The sequence below is a fragment of the Vombatus ursinus genome, unplaced genomic scaffold, assembly GCF_900497805.2.
Source record: "Vombatus ursinus unplaced genomic scaffold, bare-nosed wombat genome assembly UNPS02000580.1, whole genome shotgun sequence".
NCBI lineage: Eukaryota > Metazoa > Chordata > Mammalia > Diprotodontia > Vombatidae > Vombatus > Vombatus ursinus.
In genome coordinates this window covers 910,671-935,262 of record NW_020940358.1, presented here as the reverse complement: position 1 = coordinate 935,262, position 24,592 = coordinate 910,671, and the positions used below count along the sequence as shown (strand labels likewise).

General features: G+C 41.6%; 1 protein-coding gene across 1 annotated transcript in view; it reads right to left on the bottom strand.

Moving 5' to 3' along the window:
- Positions 1-7,258: 7,258 nt before the first annotated feature.
- The window catches only part of UAP1L1 (UDP-N-acetylglucosamine pyrophosphorylase 1 like 1), a 36,462-nt gene continuing 19,128 nt past the window's right edge, over positions 7,259-24,592 (bottom strand). Inside the window, exons 2-9 of the mRNA XM_027851237.1 lie at positions 21,824-22,028; positions 21,291-21,466; positions 20,373-20,545; positions 19,703-19,896; positions 15,425-15,565; positions 14,305-14,490; positions 10,253-10,319; positions 7,259-9,190 (exon numbers count right to left, since the gene is read on the bottom strand). Coding sequence (XP_027707038.1) covers positions 9,104-9,190; positions 10,253-10,319; positions 14,305-14,490; positions 15,425-15,565; positions 19,703-19,896; positions 20,373-20,545; positions 21,291-21,466; positions 21,824-22,028 — 1,229 coding nt within the window. The 3' untranslated portion in view covers positions 7,259-9,103. The remainder of the gene's footprint in view (positions 9,191-10,252; positions 10,320-14,304; positions 14,491-15,424; positions 15,566-19,702; positions 19,897-20,372; positions 20,546-21,290; positions 21,467-21,823; positions 22,029-24,592) is intronic.

The window sequence follows — 24,592 nt, the reverse complement described above, 5'->3', positions numbered from 1 at the left end:
AAGTCAGCCAAAGGCTTGGGACAATGACCTGAATTCTACTAGCAGGAAGAAAAGTCAACAAGTTACTAAACAAGAATTTATGAAGTACCTGCTGTGTGCCTGGTACTATGCTAAGCATTAGAGATGCAAGCAAAGGTAAAAGATAATGCTTGCAGTCAAGAAACTCTAATGGAGGAGATACAACATGCAAACAACTATGTACAAATAAGAAATATAAAGGATACATTAAAGTTAATCAGCAGAAGGAAGACAACAGCATTAAAAGGGCTCCAGAAAGGGTTCTTACAGAACATAGAACTTTAGCTGAGACCTGAAGGAAGCCAGGGAAAATGCCTGGAGTCATGAGTCAGAAGATGGAGCATTATTCAAAAAAAACCAGCAAGGAAGCCAGTGTTCCTGGATCTCAGAGTATATTGGGGTAGAGGGGAGGAAGGGTTGTAAGGTATAAGAAAACTGGAAAGGTAAGAAGGTACTTGGTTGTGAAGGGCTTTAAATGCCAAACAGAGGGTTTCATACTAGATAGTGGAGGCAATAAGGAACCACTGGAGTTGATTAAATAGGAGAGATGACATATTCAGACCTGTGATTTAGGAAGAGTAATTTTGGATTGTAGTGAGGAGAGACTTGAGACAGGAAGACCAAACAACAGGCTATTGCAATAGTCTGACTGTGAGGTTGGACCAGGATGGTAACAGTGACAAGAGAGAAGGGGGTTCATATAAAAGATGTTGAGAAGGTAGAAATAACAGGCATTGGCAACTTATTGGATATGTGGGAGTGAAAGAGTGAGGAAATGAAGATGACACCTAGGTTGAGAGCCCAGGTGACCAAAAGGATTGTGGTACCCTCAACACTAATAGGGAAGTTAAGAAAAGGGGAGGGCTTGGGAGGAAAAATAATAAGCTGAGTTTTGGACATGTTGATTTTAAGATGGCCATGGAACATAATTTGAAATGCCTAATAGGCAGTTGGAAATGTGAGATCAAGGAAAGAGATTAGGGCTGGACAAATAAATCTGAGAAACATCTGTATAGAGACAATAGTTGAAATGATGGGAGCTGATAAGATCATCAAGTGAAATAGTACGGAGGAAGAAGAGAAGAGGGACCAAGACAGAACCTTAGGGGACAATCCATGGTTAACGTGGATGACCTAGATAAAGATCCAGTAAAATCAATTGAGGAGCAATAGCCATGTAAGAGAACAGCAGTGTCATGAAAACCCAGAGAGAACATATCAAGTAGAAAAGGATGATCATCAGTGTCAAAGACTATAAAGAGAGGTCAAGAAGAATAACTATTGAGAAAAGGCCATTAGATTCAGCAATTATGAAATCATTGGTAACTTTAGAAAGAACAGTTTCAGTTGAGTGATGCTGAGTTGGGAAGCCAGACTGCAAAGTTGCGAAGGGAGTAAGAAGAGAGGAAATGGAAGCATTGATTATAGAAAGAAAAAGTTCAAAGGCAGATTAAATGTCTGAAGTCTCTAATTGGTTCTAAGAGAGTTTAGCTCTTGAAATTTAAGACTCTAGGAACTGATAGACTTTTTTCCCTATCAAGAGAAAAGTGGCACATGACTCTGGGGACTGGTAGATCTCTCAGTCTCTTTATGGAATAAGAAGCTGTTGAATGTTTTTTTCCTAATCAGATGCCAGTGTGTGTGAGGGATCTACATTCCTCACCAAAAAAATCCCTAAAACTTACATCCTGAAGTCCAAGCTAAAAGAAAGCTTGGTAAAACCTAGTCCTCTTAAAGAGAATTAACATTTCAACTAAGGACCAGCAGATGGCAGCAGCAAGGACAGATCAGCACAAAGGATATGAACAATCTTAAAAATAGAATTATAAACTATTAACAACCATATGAAAGATTTTTCCAAATCATTAGTAATTAAGAAAAATGCAATTAAAATAACTCTGAGGTTTCACACACAAAAACAATTGGAAAAGATGACAGAATGGAAAAAATTAATGTTGGAAGGGCTGCTGAAAGGCATACTAACAAACTTGAGAGATTTGTGAATTGGCCCTATCATGCTGGAAAATGATTAAGAATTATACTTTAAAAAGTGACTAAAATATTCATACTCTTTGACCCACAGATCATTTACCCCAAGGAAGACAAAACACAAAGAGAAAGGTATCAAAGACAAAAAGTATTCTTAGGATTGTTTCTTGTGATAACAAAGAATTGGAAATGAAGTAGGTATATTCCCCAGTGACTGGAGAATTGCTAAACAAATTGTGGTCCATGAATGTAATGGAATAATTATTGTACTGTAAGGAATGACAAAGATTAATTCAGAGAATCAAAAAAGGCTTATTTAATTAATGCAGGGGGAAATAAGCAGAAGGTGTGGAGGAAATATATTCAATGACTACAACAATATACTTGGAAAAAACAAAAAAATCAAAACTGAATGATGTATAATTATAATTATAATCAAGGTTAGCATCAGAGGAGATAAGGAAATGCATCTCCATCTTTAAGATATGGGAAACACATATATACACATATATACATATATATGCACATATGCACTTATATATTACATATATATTTTTGTTACAAAATTTATAATTTAATAAATACTACAGTTTGTCAAAATAAAAAAAGATATGGGACAGGGGTTCTATGGGTGTGGAATATTGCATATACTGTCAGACCAGGTGGATGTCTTGGGTTATTATCTTTATATTTTATTTATTATTATTATTATTATTATCTTTATATCTTTGCTACAAAAGGATAGACCTCTGGGTAGGGGAGGAAGAAGGATATATTTGGAATTTAAGGTAATATAAAACCCAAAATATCATTAAAATTTCTTTTAATAAAGGAGAGACAGTGAGACAGAGAAACCAGCATTAAGAGGTAAGGAGCAGCAGAGGGATGTGGTAGCTACCATAGAGAATATGTTAGTGAGAGTAAGATGATGACATCACCAGAATACATTTCTAGTCCTACATCTGAGGTAAGTTGCCCTTCCACATTGTGTACCCTGGCCACAGGTTCCCTATGTGTCTATTTCTGCCATCCTTGTTCTCTGGGTCCACATATTCAAATAGTCATGCTTCCCACTTATGTTATGTATATTTGTGGGAAAATATGCCTCAGGTTTATGCAGAAAAGTTTAATTGCTATTTTTCTTTGTATACCATTTTATTAAGTGCCTTTGAACTAACTGTGGCCTCTGGCTGATTAATATTAGGGATTGATCAAGTGATTTCTCTAATCAACTTGATGAGCTTACAGAGAGGTGAACCTTTGTTTAGGACATGAGATTATCACCTCCTGTGGAGCTACTGTGTCCCTTTGGGACCTCCTGCAGAATGTTTCAGTGATTAAAATTGCCCAGAGGATGGTACTCCATATTGTGAGACAGACTAGGAGAAACCTTTTTGTAATGCTAGTCTATAAAAAGAAGCCAATAGATATTTTCTCCTTTGCCTTTCTTCTGGAGCATTGTGGGAAGGGGGTGAGATTCCTCCCCTCCCACCTCCATTCCAGAGCATTTGTGGGGCAGAAGTCCACGACAAACTGAATGTGCTCAAGTCAAGTCTATCGTGGCCCAGGAGGAGAATTCCTGAACCCCAGGGCCTAACAGACCTTTTCCCCAACCCCTAGTACCAGAGTTACTACCAGAGGATAACATGCTAGACAGTAGTTAAGTATCAAGAGTTGCTAGAGGAACATGGCAGAGGCAGTCAAGTGCTCACCCACATTGTGTGGAACTATTCTCCCAGGATAGGTCAAATTCCTGGCCTTAGACTTAAAGAGGCAGTATATAATCTCTCAACTACATATCTGTCACGGATGAAGGAACCACATTGTCAGGCGGCAAATTTGTGAAAGTTGCATCTCTAGCATAGGCCTCAAATTGAGTCCCCAAATCCAGCCAGCCTTCTAACCGAAGGAAATTTGGAACCTAGTCTTCTAGCAAGAGAAAGGGTTATTTCTGAGACAGTTATTCTTATAGGAGGAACCCCAGGTGTAAGAGTTTAAGGATCTGGCCTTCTATTGAAAGGAGGTGAATTTCCTCAGCAATGTGTCTCCAGCTGTGAGAATGGGATCATGCCTGTGGTCCATGGGACTGAGGGGAACAACTCCATGGGACAAAAGCCATGATATGTGGGGGAACAAGGGATCTAGACCTGGCCCTGTGTCATTATCATGTGTTTTTTGAATAGTGTGGGTCTGGAAATAAGCTGCTTAGAAATACCGAGTTTACATTCCTTACAAGAAAAATCCAAACAACAGGGCACTGCTTTGAGTTAAAGGACCCACAAAAGAGGGAGATGCATGTTTTTTATTGTTTCATGTAGTCTGTAAACAAAAATTCAGAACTCCTCTGAATTGTCTGCTTTTTCTTTGTGGAGTGTTAATAAAGACCTTCTTGTACCTGTTACTTAGTTACCTTAAATGTTTGTATGAGATTTGGGGGTTGCTTTTGCCTACCTCTGTGGAAACCTAGACAAGCTAGACTGGAGTGAACACCTAATATTGGACCAGGTCGTTTGGGGGTACTCCTACAACAAGTACTGTAGCTACCCAAAGGGCTCCCCTTCTTCTGAGGCAAGGAGACTTACCTGTGAAACCAAATTAATATCATCAAGATCACTTGTTAAGTTTGGAATCAGGGAATATGATGATTTCAAGTAATATTTTCATGTTACATTAAAACATAATAAACCATTCTCCAGGTAAGAATCATATGGGACTGTATGTACCCAGGACCATGGTACAGTGCCACAGCCATCATCTCCCATGGTCCAAGCATACTTCCTAGGGCTATTTGACTATTATTTTGTTCAAGCACCTCTCTCCTAGGACAGTGCTGGGATCACATCTGCAATTTGCCTTCTTGTTGTTGTAGTCATAGATGAGTCATTTCAGTTGTGACTAACCCTCCATGACTCCATTTGGGGTTATCTTGACAAAGATACTGGAGGGGGTTGCCATTTCTTTCTCCAGCTCATTTTACAGATGAGGAACTGAGACAAATAGGGTTAAATGACCTGCCCAGGGTCAAACAGCTAAGAGTCTGAGGCCCAATCTGAACCCAGGTCCTACTGATTCTAGGCCAGGGGCTCTATCCATTTCGCCACCTAGTAGCCCTTTTAGTGATAATAATAAAAATGGTAAATTGCCATTTACATAGCACTTCACTGTTTACAAAGTGCTTTACCCAAATTATCTCATTTGATCCACAAGAGAACCCTGTAGAATACTCATGGCAGGTATTTTTTTGATTTTTTTTTTGTATTTAGTATTTTATTTTTCCCCAGTTACATGTAAAAACAATTTTTAACATTGTTTTTAAAACTTTGAATTCCAAATTCTCTCCCTTCCTCCTTAGCCACCCCCCCATTGAAAAGGCAAGCAATTTGATATATACATGTATAGTCATACAAAACATATTTCCATGTAAGTCATTCTGTTAAAGAAAACAGATCAAAAAAAAACTCAAGAAAAATAAAGCTTAAAAAAATGTGCTTCAGTCTGTATTCAGACACTGTCACTTCTTTCTCTGGGGATGGATAGCATTTTTCGTCATAAGTCCTTCAGTGCTGTCTTGGATCATTGTATTGCTGAGAAGTCATTCATAGCTGATCATCATACGATATTGCTATTACTTTGTACACAGAGTACATTTCACTTTGCATCAGCTCATGCAAGTCTTTCCAAGTTTTTCTGAAAGCATCCTGCTTATCAAAAATTTCTCACAGTACAATAGTATTCCATCACCATCACATAGCATAGTTTGTTCAGCCAATCGATGGGTATCACCTCACTTTCTAATTCTTTATCCCCAGAAAAGAGCTGCTATAAATCTTTTTGTACAGATAGGTTCTTTTCCTTTTCCTTTTTGTTTTTTCTCTTTTGGGATACAGACCTAGTAGTGGTATTGCTAGGTTTTATAGACCCTTGGGCATAGTTCCAAATTGCTCTACAGAATGGTTGAATCAGTTCACAACTCCACCAACAATGCATTAATGCCTCATTTTTCCCATATCCCCTCCAACGTTTGTCTAATCTAATAGGTAGGAAGTAGCACCTCAGAATTGTTTTAATTTGCATTTCTCCAATCAAAAGTGAGTTAGAACATTTTTTCATGTGGCTATAGATAGCTTTGATTACTTCATCTGAAAATAGATTATATCTTTTGATCATTTATCAATTGGGGAATGGTTCTTATTTTTATAAATTTGACTCAGTTCTCTATGTGTTTGAGAAATGAGGCCTTTGTCAGAGAAACTTACTTTGAGATTTTTTTTTCAGTTACTATTGCTAACTGTATTTCCCACCATTCTATCCCCCCACTCTTTATTCTATTCTCTCTCCTTTCATCCTGTCCTTCCTCAGCAGTGTTTTGCTTCTAACTACCTCCTCCCCCAATCTGCAGGGACAGGTATTATTAAACCCATTTTACAGATGAAATACCTGAAACTCAAAGGCTAAAGCCGAGATTCAAAATCAAGTTGTTCTTATTCCAAATATGGAGCTTTCCCTACCATATCACAGCTTCCCCAAAGTCCTTTTCTAAGAACTATCCTAGACTGTTCCTCAGACCTTATAATTCCACCATTTTACCTTATTCCTGTTATCTTTCAGTTTTTGCCTTTTGTGATTACATTTTAGCACATTGGTTTAGATTAATTTCAATCAAAAGTAGGTTTTGACCTACTTTCCCATCTAGACAGGATTCTTGTAGGTCTCTGACCTTTTCCTCCAGTAAGCAGATTAATTTGTCTCTGCTGTTCTCTGAGTCATCCTATTATACCACTGTTCTCTGTCAAAGCCACTCTAAAACACTGTGGTTAGGTAGGTAACTGGAACTGGTTGCTGTGGGAAACCATGGTTCAGAAGCGAGCCGAATTAAGAGACAGATGTGAAGTGGTATTAAGAGAGAGCTGTGCATTTAGAGGTTTGAGTGCAGTTCTGACATGAGGCAGAGGTAATGGACAGATACTGGAAAGGTTTCTTCCAGCTATATTATTGATCAATGATTATGGCCTGGTAAAGCTCACGCTCAGCCCAACTGATACCAAATGTGGTATGTTTGGCTCTCTTTGTCCCTACTGCCTTTGATTTGATACAAAGCCCTGGATCCTGGAAGGAACAGCAGTTTATCCAGCAGAATAAAGCAACAAAACAAAGAAGGCACACCTAAATGAAGGACTAAGAATCCCACAACTATAGGTTCTCTATCACCACCCATTATGCTCTAGTACAAAAACAACCGACAGGATGCTGGTAGAAATAATTGCATGGTTTTTATTATCAAAGTCTGGCATGTTCAGAGTTAAAACAAAAGATAAAGCAATCTGCTTTTTTAAAATTCATAGTTGGCTGTGATGGAAAAACAAAATGTATGAATAAAACATTTTTCAAAAAGATTCATAGTTGATAACAGGAAACTGACTGAATTTATACATTTATATAGAGAAAGATACATGCAGTTATTTGGAAGTTGGAAGTTTGTTGTCATTAAAGCTTATTTAAAAAAAAAAAAACCTTCTCCAGAATGCTCCAACAGTAGCTATGATCCAGAGTACATTCCCATGTCTGACACGTCCTGCAGGTGCTCCAGGCTAACCAACTCCATCTGACCTTCTACCTCAGACATAGAGCACAGGGACTTCCCCTTTCCCTACCAGGCCCCAGGGTTCTAAGGAGAAATCTCTCTATTAGAACTACAGAGTAGCCAGCCTCCTTGGAAGCTCCATTACCAGTAAGGCCTGGCTTTCTTGGGGGTTATAGGGAGGAGGAGAATTTTGAAAATTCCCTAGCAATCCAGAGCCCATCCCACAGGGCTTTAATCTTTCCCAATACTGTCTGCCTTCCTATGCCTAGGCTGAGCCTTCACCAATCCCTTGCAGAACCTGCAGGCTCTAGAGTCAAGACCTACTCCATTCATGATAATTTCCTTCCACTGGGTAAATTGATTAGAAAAGGGAAAGATGGTAATTAGCTCCTGTCTGCATGAGCCTAAGACACCAAGCAGGAATCAGCCACTGAACAAAATACCAGGGGAAGGTTTAGCAAAGAAAAAAATGGAAAGGGTAATTAAATAGCGCTGTTTGTAGAAGGCTTATTCTCTGTTTTATTCCTCACAACAGCGCCGAGGTAGTAAATAGCACCATCCCTACTCAGAGGGGAAGAAGGCAGAATACAGGCATACCATGCAATTTGCCTAGGGTCACAAGGCTAGACACAAAGCAGCTCCAGTGCTCAGGGCCCTGCTCATTGAGGCAGGAAAACAGAAAGATCCACCCAGTTTACTGTTTCACAGCTGAAGGTATTTCTCGAATCCTAAGAAGGTCTTATAAACCTAGCTATTACAAAGCTGCTGGGGGCCTCTAGGCAGTGGGAGACCTCACTAGACACTGGCCTTTCTTCCTTGATTCTCCAAACAGTTTCCTTCTGGGCTGAGAACTAAAGCCAGGGCAATAGCAGCTGTCTTCCCATTTGCCCCAGGTTTGTAGGTAAACAGGAAGTGGAAGGCCTGTTGACCCACAAGGCACCATGAGCCAGGGGAAAATGCACCCAAATGAAATTAATCTGCAACCCAGAACAAGGACAGGGGGCAGCCTCTGAGCTAGTGTTCCACTATGATGGTATGATGATTAACAACAATGTCATAACATCATACAACATCATTTTGCCTTTAGGACCCAGTACTTTCTTAGCAGCCTGGATCTGTTCCATTGATTGCCTGAAGGAATTTAGCAAAAATTCAGAAATATAAAAAATGTCAACAGAATTGATCAGCAGAGCAAGATTTTAGCCTCAGGGGGAAAAGGAGGCAGGAATGAGAGAGGAATAATATTTTTAGCTTTATAGCAGTTATTCCACATTTCAACAAGAAAAGCAGTACTGTGCACAGGACTCAAATGATCAGCCCTAGATGATAGAAGCCAGCTATACTTAGCAAAATAAATTTTAGCATTTATATTTCATCATAAATATATTTGCTACTGAAGTCTAGTACCCAAGGCTGAGCAGCACTGCTTCCAGAAATATTTGTGTCTTATTCAAATCAAAAAACAATTTCATGCCGGTGGACTCAAGGACAGATTTGATTTGGTCTTGAAATGAATCAAGCCTTTTCCAGCAGCTTTGCCTTGTTTTCATCAAGAATAAAGGGTGAACAGATTTCCTCATCCTTCAGGTATACTTCCAGACCCTGCAAGAACAATGGTAAAGAAATGTCTCTTCCTCCTCCAGAGATGTATCAACACATGTGATTGGCTAATCTCAGGAATACTAAAGTCATAGAAAAATGTCCGAAACATCTCATACAGCCCAAAGAAGACAGCAGGAGATGATGGGAAGCTACTTGGATTTGGCAGCAAATTTTTTGACATACACTGACTTCAGATTGGATCCCACTGTCCTCTTTCTCTACTACCACTTAATAGACAGAATAACCAGGCCACTTCCACCCCAGCTCTCCTGGTTAGGCTTGAAAGAGGACATCTTAAGAGATAGGAAGAGCTTTCTGTGAAAATAGGAGGCCTGAAGCCAAGCCCAATGTCACAGTACATAGACTGTCACAGCTGGAAGGGGCTTTGGGAATCATCTAGCCCAACCTTCTCATTTTACCAATGAAAAAACTGAGGCTCAGGGAGAGGAAGACATTTGTTCATGGTGAAATATATTAGTGACCGAATAGGAACTAGAACCCAGTAAGACACCAATGGCATAAATTTAAAGGACCTCAAGTCAAAGTCTACAAAGTCCTCTAACAACATCCTCTTTTTGACATCCTTCCAAGCACTAGGCTGTGTGTGTGTGTGGTGTGTCTAGGGCAAAGGTCAAAAACCAAACTCAAGATTATCTCTTAGGGAAACCAAGACACCATGTGGTTCAGGAAACCGAGCAAAAAAAATTTTGTTCAAAGGATGTGGAAGGGAGGCCACATTTCATATGGCATGTAATATTAAGGGTCATTTTGCCATTCAATAAAAGAAGAAAAATCCAGAGCCTGGCACAGGTTTTGTTCAGATCCTAGAATCAGCCTATGCCCCATGCAGAAGGAATCTCCTTATGCTACCATGTTCTGAGATGTCCCCAGAAACTCTAGGGCCCATGGTTCAGATTGGTAAACAGATGCAGTTGAGAGCGAATTCTGCTCAAGGTCAGTTAAAAGCAGTGTTTGGTTCTAACACGTACATCCTTCATCTTAGTTTCCAGGGTCTCCAACTCCAACCCAACAAGGCCCTGAAACTGAGAAAAAGATTCTCACCTCCCCAAAATAGGATACTAACGGAGAAATCTCACAAAGGACAGGAGGGTTTTCAGTTCCCAGAGTACTGTAAAAGAAAAGCACGTATTAGCACCTGCTTAGTATACAGCTCCTCCTTAGCCCAGCCTTCTCTGGGGGCTCAAATTACAGAGGCCGGACATGACCTATAGCATCATGAACCCAAACTCTCCTTCCACCCACAGAAAAGTTCTTGCTTTGGGCTGTAAAATATTCATATTATAAAGGCTTCAAAAGCCTGGCTTTGGGAACATTCAGATTTCAGCAGTTTATGTCAATGAGGAGTGGAAAAAGACATCTAATTTCCTTTCCTTTTCTGGTTCAGAAAAATGAAACGACCCAAGCCATCTTTGGAATATCATCACTCAGTTCGTGTTTCAGAGTTTATTAATATATGGATGAGGGCTTCTAAGGGCCTGTCTCTTGCTGATATTCTGAGCAGATCTCACAGGCTCATTAGACAGTCCAAAAGCTGTTCATCTGTGATGGGGAGAGATCTTCATAATCATCCTTAGAAGTACTCTAATAGGCCCATAGTTGAACAGGAATTCCCTTCTACCAGTCCCCTGACAAGTGATTAGACAGTTTCTACTTAAACACCTCCACTGACCTGGAACCCACCACCTCCCAAGGTAGCTAGCTCATTTCCCTTCAGCATGACTTATTATTAGGAAGCATTTCCTTACTTAGAGCCTAAATCTGCTTCTCTGAAACTTCCAACCATTTCTCCTAGTTCAGCCAGGTAGAATAAGTCTAAGCTCTCTTCTACAAATATCATATGGCACTGCTCAGATCCTCTCCATCCAAGCCCAGTCCTCCCACTTCCATGGATTGCTAAAGCAACTAGGAGAACCAACTAGGAGCAAAGGTCTTACTGTTTCTGGTTCACTAGACACAAGGGTGGTTAAATGTAGGCACTTGTCAAGAGACCATAGACAACAGTGGGATGATGGGGGCCAACCTCTTTCTCCTAGCAACAGCTTTCGACATTGGCAGGGGAGGGAGGGGAAACATGATATCAGACCAGCATAAATGTTATTTAGGATAAGTGGAGAAGGGATAACAGTTGTCTACAATGAGAGGGGAATACTTGGGTGACAGCCAACTAAGATGAATAACAGCTGCTTAGAAAGTGGGGAGATGGGGCAGCTAGGTGGCGAAGTGGATAGAGCACAGGCCCTGGAGTCAGGAGGACCCAAGTTCAAATCTGGCCTCAGACCAAATGTTTGACACTTACTAGCTGTACCCTGGGCAAGTCACTTAACCCCAACTGCCTTAAAAAAAAAGTGGGGAGACACATTGGAAAAAGAGCCAATTAGAAAGGGGGAAGTAAATCAGCACAACTGCCACCTAGGTTTCCTAGCCTCTAGTTTTTCCCTTTGCAAGCCATCCTTCATAAGGCTGCCAACATAATCTTCCTAAAGCATAAGTGTGATCACATCATACTCTTGCTCAACAGCCTTCAGTGGTTCCCTACGGCCTCCAGAATAACTTACAAATTCCCTGAGACCTGACATTTAAGGCTTTCAATAACCTGGTCCTAACTTAACTACCTTTTCAACCTAATTTCATACCATTCCCCTTCATGCACTCCATGTTTCAGGCAAATTGTACTAACAGATGCTTTCAAAACTTGTTTTACTGTCTCCCTATTTCAAGTATAACTGGCTATCTTCCATAATTAAAAAAAAATACTCCCTCCTGATTTCTCTTTAAATTAAGGGCTATTATCCTTTTGTACGTGTCACAGACTCCCTTGGCAGTCTGGTAAAGCCTACGGACTCCTTCTTAGAATAATGCTTTTAAATGAACAAAACAAAATAAATAAGGTTGCAAAGAAAATTAATGATATTGAAATATAAATTTTTTTTCCACCCAGGTTCATGAACCCCCTGAAATCTATCCACAGACCCAAGGTTAAGAAGCCCTGTTTTAAATCCTTCTCTGGCCTACAAGGTTCAGTTCAGATGGTACTTGCTCCATAAATCATTCCCTGATATTGTCCTCAGATGTCTTGTTTTCCTCCCCAAATGTTATTAGAACATTTTGTCTAAATGTCACATTCTACCTAACATTCTATCTGTGTGAACTCAAAATGTTATTTTCTACCTCTGAAAGCTTACACAGTCCCTTATGCCTGAAACATACTCCCTCCTCAACTCCCCCTTGCTAAATCTTTATATTAATTCAGGTTTGACTCAGGTGCCACCGCCTCTGCTTAGATTTTCCATTCTGCCAGCTGTTAGGGCTCTCTCAACTCAATGAGAGAGGTTAAGTGAACTCTTCAATTGAACTCAATTCAATTCAACAAACATTTATTAAGCTCTGACTGCCCAAGGAACTATGCTAGACCCTAAGAATATAAAGGTGAAAACAAAACAGTCTCTGTTCTGCCCTCCAGGAATTTTCTATGACTTGTCAAGTTTGGCTGGAACATAAAGTATGTGAAAGGGAGAAATGTGAAATAAGGCTGGAAAAGTGGACCTTAAATGCCAGGCTGTGGAGTTGTATTTTATCCTGGGGATGAGAGGTATCTGTGGAAATGTTTTTGAAGAGAGAAAGGTTATTTCATAGCTGTGTGGAGGACAGACTAAAGAGGGAAGAGATGAGAAGTAGGGAGACCAATTGGGAGACAATTAGAGGTCAGGTAGGAGCTGATAGGATAGGGGCCCTATGAATGAAGAGGAGGATAGATGTAGGAGCAATAATAGAATCAACAGAATGAGCCCCAGATTGGGTAGGGAATGGTGAAAGAGAAGGAAGAGTCTAGGATGATGCCAAGGTTCTGACCGGATGACTAAAACTGTAGTACCATTTGGAAAAAAAAAAGTTTGGACCAAGGGAAGACTTAGAGGGGGAAGGGAATAATAGATTCCATGGTGGACATGCTGCCTTTGAGATATGGAGGAGACATCCAGGTTTGAGATGTCCAGCAAGTCTAAAGTCGTGGGGAAAATTTCAGAATGGGTATCTTTGTGCTGTAAGAAATGATGAACAAGTTGATTTTAGAAAAACATGGAAAGACTTGCATGAAATAACGAAGAGTGAAATGAGCAGAACTAAGATAACATTGTATACAGTAGTAGCAATATCGTTCAAAGAATAATTGTGAACATCTAAGCTATTCAGAGTATTATAAATATTCAAATCAACTACAAAGGACTTATGAAGGAAGATGCTCTCTATCCACCTTCTGGGAATCTTGTTGTCGTTCAATTGTTTCAGTTGTGTCTGACTCTTCACTAGAAGAACTGAGGCAAACAGGATTAAGTGACTTGCCCAGGGTCACACAGCTAGTGTGAGGCACTCTACCCACTAGCACCACCTAGCTGCCTCCAAAGAAAGAACTGATAAATGGAAGTATTCATAGTATGGTTCCATACACCCACATCCACCCTCTATGTCAAATAGTGGCCTTCTCTAGTGCAGGGTTAGGAGGGAGGGGGAGATGGTTTGGAACTCAAAATGTAACAAAAAAATGAATACCATTTTTTAAAAAAATGGGCATCTTGATTTGTGAATCATCTGGGTAGAGTTTGTCATTAAAGCTCCATGGAAGCAAATGAGATCCATAAAGTACATAGAGAGAAAAGAGAAGAGGGTGGTACAGGGAAGAGTCTTGAGGACCTCATGGTTAAGAGGCTGAGAATGATGATCCAGCAAAGAAGACAAGCAGGAGAAACTAGAGTACTGTGTGCACTCTTTCCTTTGTCCCCTTTGCTCCTTACACTGGATCATATTCCTATGTGCACATGGAGCACATAGCACATGCCCCCTGCCCCCCCCGAAAGAGAATGTAAGCTTTCTGAGGGCATGACTTCTTCATTTTTGTCTTCATATTCCAAGTTTCTAACACGGACCTTTGCACATAAGAGGCCCTTACTCCATGTTTGCTGAATTGGATAGGACAGAGGGAACAAGTGTGGGGAGCTCCAGAGTGCTGGCTCTCTATAAGGGGGGCTTCACCAGGGAGAGGAAGTTGACAAAATGAAACACCAGCCTTTGGGGGAGGGCTGTGCTCATCAGAGGCTCACCTGGGCTGCTCTGGGATCCTGACTCCATTTTCATCCACGAAGCGGGCACCAGCCCGCACAGCCCAACAGTAGTGCTGAGCTAGGAGTGCCTGCCGGGCAGTAGTGGGGTTGTCTTTGTTCGCTGCGTCCGAGTTTTTTAGGGGAGAGAATTCCTCTTCCCTCAGGACTTCAAATGCAACAAAGTTTCTAGTGGAAAAAGAGATGGTATCCAATGAAGCCCCTGTCATGTGTGCGGGGAGTACTGGAGAGAATAGGGGAGAGGTGGGAAGAGAGGGGTTCTGAAAGGGTAGTCTGGTTAGACTCTGATTTCAACCCTACTACACTGGGTCTGTCGGGGTTTTATAGTTCTAAACTCTTTCTCCAAAAACAGTAAAAAAAAAAAAACATCAGGTGTGTAAACTCAGTGGTGAGAAAGGAGAAAGGGGAGCAGAGGGCCACTTGAAACACCTGCACCTTCTTCTATTTATGACTCTGAAGAGCAGTGCCACTTAAACTCACTGGCTCTCACACCATCCTCTCTCCCTAAAAACAGATGCCTTCTCTTCGGGTCTGAAGCTGCTTAGTTATCATGATCTCCCTACCATTTTTAATGTTTCAGCGCCCTCTTTTCCCTAGTGCTTTTGGAGAAATGCAAAGCATTTCTACACTGACTCCTTAATGAAGAGATTGGGTGTGGTGAGCTTGCCTGACCTCAGCCTGGACCCCTCTGGAAACCTGCTACCTGGGGACATGGACCATACATTTTAGAGCTGAGAGGAAGCTTAGAATTTATCTAGTATAACTTGCTCATCTCACAAATAAAGGAAACTGAGGCCCAGAGAAATTACTGTCTGTAGTCACATAGGTGTCAAATGGCAGAGCTAAAATTTGAACTTCAATCCTCTGGCTTCAAATCCAAGACTCTTTCCACTGTGTCCTGAGCCTCCACTCCTTTCTTCCCTCCTCCAGTACAACACACACACACACACACACACACACACACACACACACACACACACAATAATTCCAAATTTCCTAGTGCCCTGGGAAGTACTAGGTCATGGAAACTTTGACCCAACCAAGGAAGAGATAGTCAGGGAATGGAGGGCTGAGAAGGGAAAGATTCATTTCTGCCACTAACTTTGAGAATTGGAACACATCAAACACGAACTTCTCCATCTTTACACCATTCGGTTTGAGTGGCTTTACCAGATTTCCATCTTCATCCACAAAAGGGACCTTCTTGATGGCAACATGTGACTTCAACAAAGGCTCAGATTCCCTGTAGGGAGCAAGAAGAAGAGAGGGGAAGACATAAACCATCTCACTTCATTATAGTATTATCCTCAATAGGGACTACAGGATAGGGAAGAGCCTGGAGAAGCAATCTCCAAAAATCTCACCAGGAGCTCTTGCCCTAACATGAGTTAAATAGGTACAGTTGGCATGAGGCCTAACAGGTGGGGGCAACACTTATATCAGCAGGCAAACATGAAAATAAATCTGAGGACCCTGTGCAGGAAGCACCAGGAGGCTCAATGCCTCCTTCCTCCCTCTGAAGGACTTAAATTGGAGGAAGTTTGGATCTAATACTAGTGTTCACAGATACTGGACTCCAGGCTGGTAAAGAGAAGAGAAAGACCTGGGAAATGTTTCTCCAGTTTGCAAGTGGCAGAGAGAGCTGGTACATTTTTCCAGGCTATTCACATTTGGGCAGCCCAGTCTGGGATGTGGTATTTACTTATAGTCAAACAGATAAAACCCAGCTAGAGGCTGCCCCTGAATCTGGCCACTCTGTTCCAAAGACAGTGTTGTTCTGAAGGCATGAAGAAATAGCAGGAGGAGGAGGAGGGACTTCAGGGACTTTCCTACTCTCTCCAACACCCCTCCAGCATCTCCCGTAAGATTCCAGGAGAAATGACCATTGTATCTGAACTTTGGGGATGGCCGTAGGGCACCAGCACCCAAATCTCTACCCCTTCTCTTCATCATTCCACCCAGAGAGGCAAAATTGTGCCTAATTGCATAGTTTTACCCCATAATGTTCCTCTTCCATACCAGTCTATTTATTCTGGCGAACATCAGGGAAAGACAAAGAGGTAAGTCCAAGAACCTCAAGGGAATATCTCCCAAATATATAGCATAACACACATTTAATAGGTATTATTGTGTGTAGAATATTGTTTTAGGTGATAGGGAGATAAAAAAGTTAGATAAGAATTGGTCCCTGGCCATAACTTAGTAAAGGGATAAGAAAACAGGGATATTGTGTACATAAGTACTATTTTTAAAAAATTTATTTTATTTTTAATTTATGGAATAAATCAAGCATTTCCATAACATAGTATAATTAAAAAAAGAGATTGCAAAAGAAACTGTAAATCTATTATGTACAACTTGCTATTCCTTTTAAATTTATAATAGTTATCATGTAAATTTCTTTTTCCCCCTGTTTTTCTTCCCTCCCTCCCATCCTAGAGATGCTTGGCATTAGACACAAATAGGTATATGTATGTAAAATTATTCTATACATACTTCTATTCATCAGCTCTTTCTCTGGATGCAGATAGCATCTTTCTTAATATGTCCTTTATTGTTAATTTGGGTATTTACAATAGTCAAAATGTCTTATTCGTTCAAAGTCATTCTTAAAACAATATTGCTATTACTGTATAATGTCCTCTTGGTTCTGTTCATTATGCTTTTCATTATTTCATGTAAGTCTTTCCATGTTTTTCTAAGATTGTTGAGCCCATCATTTCTTATAGCACAGTAGTATTCCATCATGATCCTATACCACAACTTGCGTGACCATTCCCCAAATGATGGGCATCCCTGCAATTTCCAGTTCTTTGCTACCACAAAGAGAGATGCTCTAAACATTTTGGAACATAGGTGCTTCTCCTTTTCCCCCAATCTTTGGAAATAGACCTAGTAGTGATATTCTTGGGTCAAAGGGTTTAGGCAGTTTAATCTTTGGGCATAATTCCAGATTGCTCTCCAAAATGGTTGTATCCTAAGTACTATTTTAAGCCAATCAGATAGTAAAAACAAAAGGCTAGAAGGAAGTTTAAGGAAATGATAATCACCAGTGGAGTGGGAAAGTACAGAAAGCTTTATAGAAGGGCAATAAAGTTGAGTTGCTTAGAGGCACCTATTACAGATGGCAGAAAAGGGGTTAAGAATCTGAGGGTCAAAAGGATGCTGCCCATGAGGGGCAGTGAAACAATCTCAGAAGAGGGGACAGCTAGGAAGTTCACTGAAGATGTTCTCTAGATGAATTCAAAGAATAGGCTGGTTACCAGCAGTTCCTAGGAACTATTAAACTTCAGTTTAAGCTGAAGGACTTATTCCCAACATAAGAAACAAGTTCAGGACGAAGCCCTGGGGAAGAACTGGGCTCTGGGACACTAAAGCAAACCTCCCTGAGAAGGCCATCTATAAGAGGTGCCTCCATTTCCTCTCCTTTCATTCTCTTCTTAACTCTCTATAGTCTTGCTTCCAACCTCATCATTCAGCCCTTCTCTCGCCAGTGTTACTGATGATTATGGCCTTTTCTCAATCCTCATCATTCTTGACCTCTCTACAGCCTTTGACACGTTGATCACCCTCTTTCTTTTGATACTTTCTTCTCTCTGGGTTTTCATGACACTGCTATTTCCTCCTACCTATAGGTATCCTATAGGTAAATGCCATCCACCTGGCATACCATACCCACAGGCTCTGTGGGGTAGGCCTTCTCCATTATCTACAGAAAAATTATAAGAAGAAGAGGATAGGAATCTGGAATCCAATTATCCCTAGAGACCAGTGGATAATGGGATTCCCTTCTCTGTATCCCTATAGCCCCCACAGACTGATCTTCAGGGACAGTCAGATCCTGATAATGTTCCCCTCCCAAATACTAAGATATTTTGACTGTAGGAAAATCAAACAATCAGGTGAAAGGAGCTAGAGTACAATGGAGGAAACTTATACTCGGATAGCTGACCATTCCTCAGTCTTCTTTGCTATGTAGCTTCATCCAAGTCATCCAGTATCCCAACCGGCTTTGTCCTCCATCTGTTTTACAAGGTGATTTCATCAGCTATGATCATATCTATGCTGACAATTCTCAAATCTATTCATCCAGTCCTAACCCCTCTGCTGATTTCCAGTTTGGCATCTCCAACTGGATCTGTCTATTGGACCTTTCAAACTGGATTTCCCATAGATATCCTAAACTCAACATGTCCAAAACTAAACTCATTATCTTTCTTCCTAAACCCTTTCCTAACGTCCTCTATTACTATTAAGAGTACCACCATGGGGGGTGCAGCTAGGTGGCGCAGTAGATAGAGCACTGGCCATGGAGTCAGGAAGACCTGAGTTTGAATCCGGCCTCAGACACATGATACTCACAAGCTGTGTGACCTTGGGCAAGTCACTTAATCCCAATTGCCTTGACAAAAAAACCAAAAAACCCAAGAGTAGCACCATCCTCTTGGTGACCAGGGCTTACAACCTACATGTTATCCTCCACTCTTCACTCTCTCTCACTCCTCATATTTAATCTGTTGCAAAAACCAGTCATTTCTTCCTTCACAACATCTCTATCATATTTCTCCTTCTCTCCATTGACACTATCACCATCCTGATGCAGGTCCTCATTACCTTACAGTTGGACTATTACAATAGCCTGCTGGTTGGTTTGCCTGTCGCAAGTCTCTCCCCACTCTAATTCATCCTCCATTAAGATGTCAAAGTGATCCTAAAGCCCAGGTCTGATCATGTCAAATAAAACAAAATGCGGCATCCCCCCCTCCCCACTCTTAGTAATAAACTTCAGTGGCTCCCTATCATCTCTAAAATCAAATATAAAATCTTCTGATTAGTATTCAAAGCCCTTCAAAACCCATTCCCTGCCCCACCCCCACCCCTTTCCAGTCTTCTTACAACCTCTCACATACTTTGCAATCCAGTGACACGGGTCTCCTAGCTGTTCTTTGTACAAGACACTCCATCACTAGCCTCCAGGCATTTTCTCTGGCTGTCCCCCATGCCTGGAATGCTCTCTCTCCTCATCTCTGCCTCCTGGCTTTCCTGAGTTTCTTCAAGTTCTAGCTAAGATTCCATCTTCTACAGCAAGCCTTCCCTTCCCTCTGCTGATTATTTTCAATTTATCCTCATAGCTTGCTTACACATAGTTACTCGCACATTTTCTCTATTAGACTGTGAGCTCCTTAGGAACAGGGACTGTCTTTTGCCTTTTTTTTGTATCTAAAGTGCTTAACACAGTGCCTGACACATAGTGGATTCCATACCCTGCAGCCCACAAAATCCAATGAAAACAGTCAGTCATTTTGACAAAGACACTGTCCATACAGAGAGTCCTAGAGGCCCACGTCAGTGATCACTAGCTTGAGAGAGGAAAGCTCACTGGGTAATGGTCTGGAGGAAGCTCCGGGTGAAGAAGTGGTTGCAGATGTTGCCTGCATTGAAGACCAGATTCCCGCTCTCATCCCGACGCTGTACTGTCTCCAGGTCCACTTCACTGTACTCTACCACCTGGTAAATGCCATCCACCTGGCATACCACACCCACAGGCTCTGTGGGGTAGGCCTTCTCCACTACCTACAGACAAATTATAGGGAAAAGAGGAGAGGTGTCAGGAAGCCCATTATTCCTAGGGACCAGTGGACAATGGGGTTCTCTTCCCTGTATCCTTATAGTCCCCATAGGCTGATCCTCAGGGGCAGTCAATCCTGGTGACATTCCCTCCCAGATGCTAAGATATTCTGACTGTAGAAAAATCAAACCATCAGGTGAAAGGAACTAGAGTACAATGGAGTAAATAACCCTGGACTTAAGAAGCAGAGGATTTGAGTTCAAATCCTCAATCTGCCCAGCTCTGTGTCACCTCAGACAAGCTCGTATTCATGGGTTGAACTGAGAGGGTTAAAATAAATAGTCTCTTGGGTTTCTTTCAGCTCTAAATCTTCTGATTCTATAAAACTAGTCCAGGAACCAGAATTAGTGTCCAGGTTAGATAAAGATCTAGGTATGGCTTGGGGGGAAATATCTAACCAGGGTAAAGACAGCATGCTGACCTTAGCCCCACAGTCTGCACCTTTCAGGACACAGAAGCCAATGAAGACGGGGTCAGCCATTTTAACAAGGATATTGTCCACACAGTATACATGGACATACTCTACTCCACGGTGCTCCATGTCTTCCAAAATTCCATTGTCCATCAGAGCTCGGTACAGACCACCATTGCCATCTGAATACAAAAGAGGAAGAGAGGGAAGAGGACACACAGCAAGAGAGGTATCTGGCAGCCTTCGCTCAGGCTAAGAGCAACAGGAGTGAGCACTAATGATCCTAAGCTAAGCCTAAGTAAGGCCCCCACCGGGAATGCTACCTTGAGTTATCCTCCCATCATGAAGTAAAAGCATCAAGCCTACATCACCGCAGCCAAACTCTAACTCCAAAGGGTCTCCTGAGCTAGACCCCATAGCCTAACCATCAGCAGTGCCTCCTGGGACCGGCTGCAGGCTCAGGTGATAACACTGTCTCACTGCTATCCTCACCCTAACTTTGGAAGATGTGACTGGTATTAATATTCCCACTGGACCGATGATAAAACCGATGATCAGAGACATTTAATGACTTGTTCATGGTCACAAAAGTTATTAGTAGGATGGAATCTTACATAACACTTTGTTTACCTCTCAGATTAATTTATTGCTTAATATTCTGCATTGTAATATTTTTGTCTAATTCATTCCTACTAGACTATAAAAGTCCAACAGAGTAAGGACTATGTTTTACCTAAACTTTGTTTCTTTCCTTGCACAGAGAACAGTGATATCAATACACTAAGCGCTTTTTAAAAAGTACAGTGAATGAACAAATAAACCAGAATCCAGGTCTCCTGATTCCCAACTTAAATCTCTGTCCCTATCTCCTTCCTTTAATCTTCTTTGGACAGCAAAGCACCCAGAAAACAGGCCCAGGTAGCATACCTGGGGCCATTGCAACCTTGTCCTTTCTCTCCAAGATGGCCTGGCCATTGAAGTCCACAGCTGGTAACATCCTCTGCTCAAACATGATCACATTGGCTGGGTCCAGCTGAAAGAAGTTATTTTCCTTAAAAAACTCAACTGTTGGCTTCAGAGTGAACTCACTGGTCATGATGTACCTAGAGGAAGAGGGGAGGAGGTTGAGTGGGATAAACAGGCCATATCACGGACATTAAGAAAAATGGAAGAGGAAAGAATTATTCACTTGAAGCTAAAAACAGGGACCAGTCAAAGGAACAATGGATATATTGGGCATGGGGGTAAGCAGCGAGTCTCAGCAAAGGCATATTGACCTGAATACAATAGATGAAAAAAAAAATTCCCAGTCTCTTTAGAATGTGGAAACTTCAGCCCCAGGGATAACAGTCATCTCTCTGCATCCCAAAGAGAGGGGTTACTCTAGGAGGGATAGCAGAGAAAGGGGAAGAGAAAGGAAGAAAAAAAAAGCCTAGATGGCAATGGGCAGGGAAACCCACCAGGGAACAGTGCAGTGTGTGTCGTGTCTGTGGCCAGCCAGCTGCTCCACTCGGCGGACTCGCTCAGCCTGGAGCTCATACAGTGTCTTCCCACTAGGTAAGCCCACTCGGTACATGCCTTTGGGGTAGGTCACCCCTAGGCGAGTGCCTTGTCCCCCAGCAAGTAGCAGGACAGCCACCTTGTTCTGAGCAATCTGGCGGAAACCTGTGGGGAGAAAAGAGTCAGGAACCATAATCCATTAACTCTCCTTTCCAGTCAGGGCCACACGCATGTCCACCTGCCATCATGGCAAGACATATCTGCCTTAGATCATCATTCCTATATGTTTTGCATGACTTCACATATATAATTGTATCATATTGCTTGCCTTCTCAATGGGTGGTGGAGGGGCTGGAGGGAGAGAATTTGGAACTCAAAAAAATTTTTTAATGAATTTCAAAAATAAATAATTTTTTAAAAAAAGATCATCACTCCTTAGGAGATAGGAGCCCTCTTTGCCCATTTCCAGGTGAGGATGGTCACTGAATAAATGATTCTGATAGTGGGATACCTAGAAGTTTCCATTTAGCTACTCTCCCTCTATCAGTGCCTGGCACATAGTTGTTTGTTCTTTGTTCTCAAAGAGAACCAATGACACCAAGAGGTGATAGCTTGACTTGCTCTTGGATTGGATTTAAGTGAAACAGAGCTTCACAAAGTCATCAACCTCACTCTCTTCCAGAGTCATGGAAGTTCAGTGGCAGGACAAAAGTCATGATGACTGGTGATAGCCTGGAATGCACTGGATGACCATGGCATCTTCGATGTCTGACCAAGCTCTAAGTGCTCCACAGCACCTGCTTCAGCAGCCTTCATGGCCCTTGGAACAAATTGTTCTCATCTGGCCATTTCATCAGGAACGTCCTACTAACTTACTGATGGGTTTGAGGCCTGAGAGTTACCCTCAACCTGGTTTAGCTCATCTGCAGAGATGGTTTACAGAAGGGTGGCCACTGAATATGCTACAGCTTCTGGGAGCCACAGATGAGAGTTGAGTGCCAGGTGGACACAAAAGGTGGGTGAGCAGCCCTAAAAAGATTTCAGCAATCCCTCACACCACAGGGGCTAGTCCTCCTTGAACATCGGTACACCTCCCTAGTAGATGTTATATTCCCTTCTTCCCTTCTCATTTCCTCTTCCCTTCTCTAAAGTACTTGTTTTGCCCAGGAGCTGGTGAGTCCAGAGCTTGGAGGAATCTGCTTCCTAAACAGAAAACCCTGCTCTTGTTCCCCTCAACAAGGGAACAAAACCCTTACCGAGGCGTTCTCTCCTCTTGGTTTGTCTGAGTTGATACTATGACTATGTTCAGGTCCCTTGGATACTCCTCAATGCTTGTCTCCCTAAAGAGGGAAAAGACGCTTATCCAGGAGTTGTGCAATTGTCCACCCCTGAAGGTCCACCAACAGACCAGGGACAGCAGAAGATAGAAAGGAGAATGAATTCTTAAATGTGCCACTTAATGGCTCTTGACATTAGGAAACTCAGTTAACCTTTCCAAGCCTCCGTTTCCTCATCTGTAGAATGAAAGGGTTGACAATCCCAGAGGACTGATGCTGAAGCATGCTGCCCACCTCCTGACAGAGAAGTGATGGACTTAAGATGCAGAACAAGACATAGATTTTTGGAGCTGGCCAATGCCGGATTTTGTTTTGATTGAGTATACACTTTTGTTACAAAGGTTTTGTTTTTCTTTCTAAAGAGGCGGTTGGGAGGGAGAGAAAATAAGTGCACGTTTTTGCTTTTGTTTTTAAAAGAAAAATAAATAAATAATTGAAACAAAGGTGTTGGACTAGATGACATTTAAAGTCCCTTCCAGTTGTAAATCTGTGATCCCTTGATCCTGTTTCTTCTTTGGATATGGGAGTAGTATTCAGGGGGTCGCACTAAGCAGAGTGTGACTAATCAATATGACACTAAGGAGATCTGAGGATAGAAAGAGCCTGATCTTGACAAACTGTCCATCCTAAGACCTCAGGATGAGCTAATGCAGAAGAACTGGATTTGGCTTCAGTATAACCCCAAAAAGAAGAACTATAATTAGTCAAAGGCCTGGGACCTGCCTCTTCTCCACAGAATCACCCATTCCTGACCATGGAGAGCCAACGCTGTCCACGTTTAGAGTAAAATCTCTGGGAGTCAGACCGACATTCACCATCAACTGGCAGTCTCTGGGTTGAAGTTTCCCTGCACCCAATGTGCCAAGTGTTTCATAAGCTCATCAATCGTAGAAATAAGAATTATTTTCTTTTATGTTAAACATTCTGCCCGGAAATTGCTTTTTAGAACTTAACTGCATCATACAACTAATGAGCTAATTGTAAATGAAATGGGTCTACTCACTCCTGCTCTAGAACAGTGCTTTTTAAACTGTGGGTAACAACCCCATACGGGGTTATGTAACTGAATGTGGGAGTCGTGAAAAATTTGGCGACGGTAAAAGGTTTCTGAATATGCAACGACCAAAAATTAATGCAAAATCAAATGCTTAATGAATCCAAGGTGTTTCTGGTAGCACTTGCCCACGTTGCATCTTGCAACTTCACTGCAGCCTTGGTCCTGAACGCAAAACTTACATACTTTGCACTATGCACGCCATCATGCCACGCAAAGCCAACGAACACTGTCAGAAACACCTTGGTTCAGATTCAAGACTACTGTATGTTATGAATTGCAGTGTTTTGGTTTTTTTTTTACTGCATATACAAAGTTTTCTGCTCTTACAGAAACAT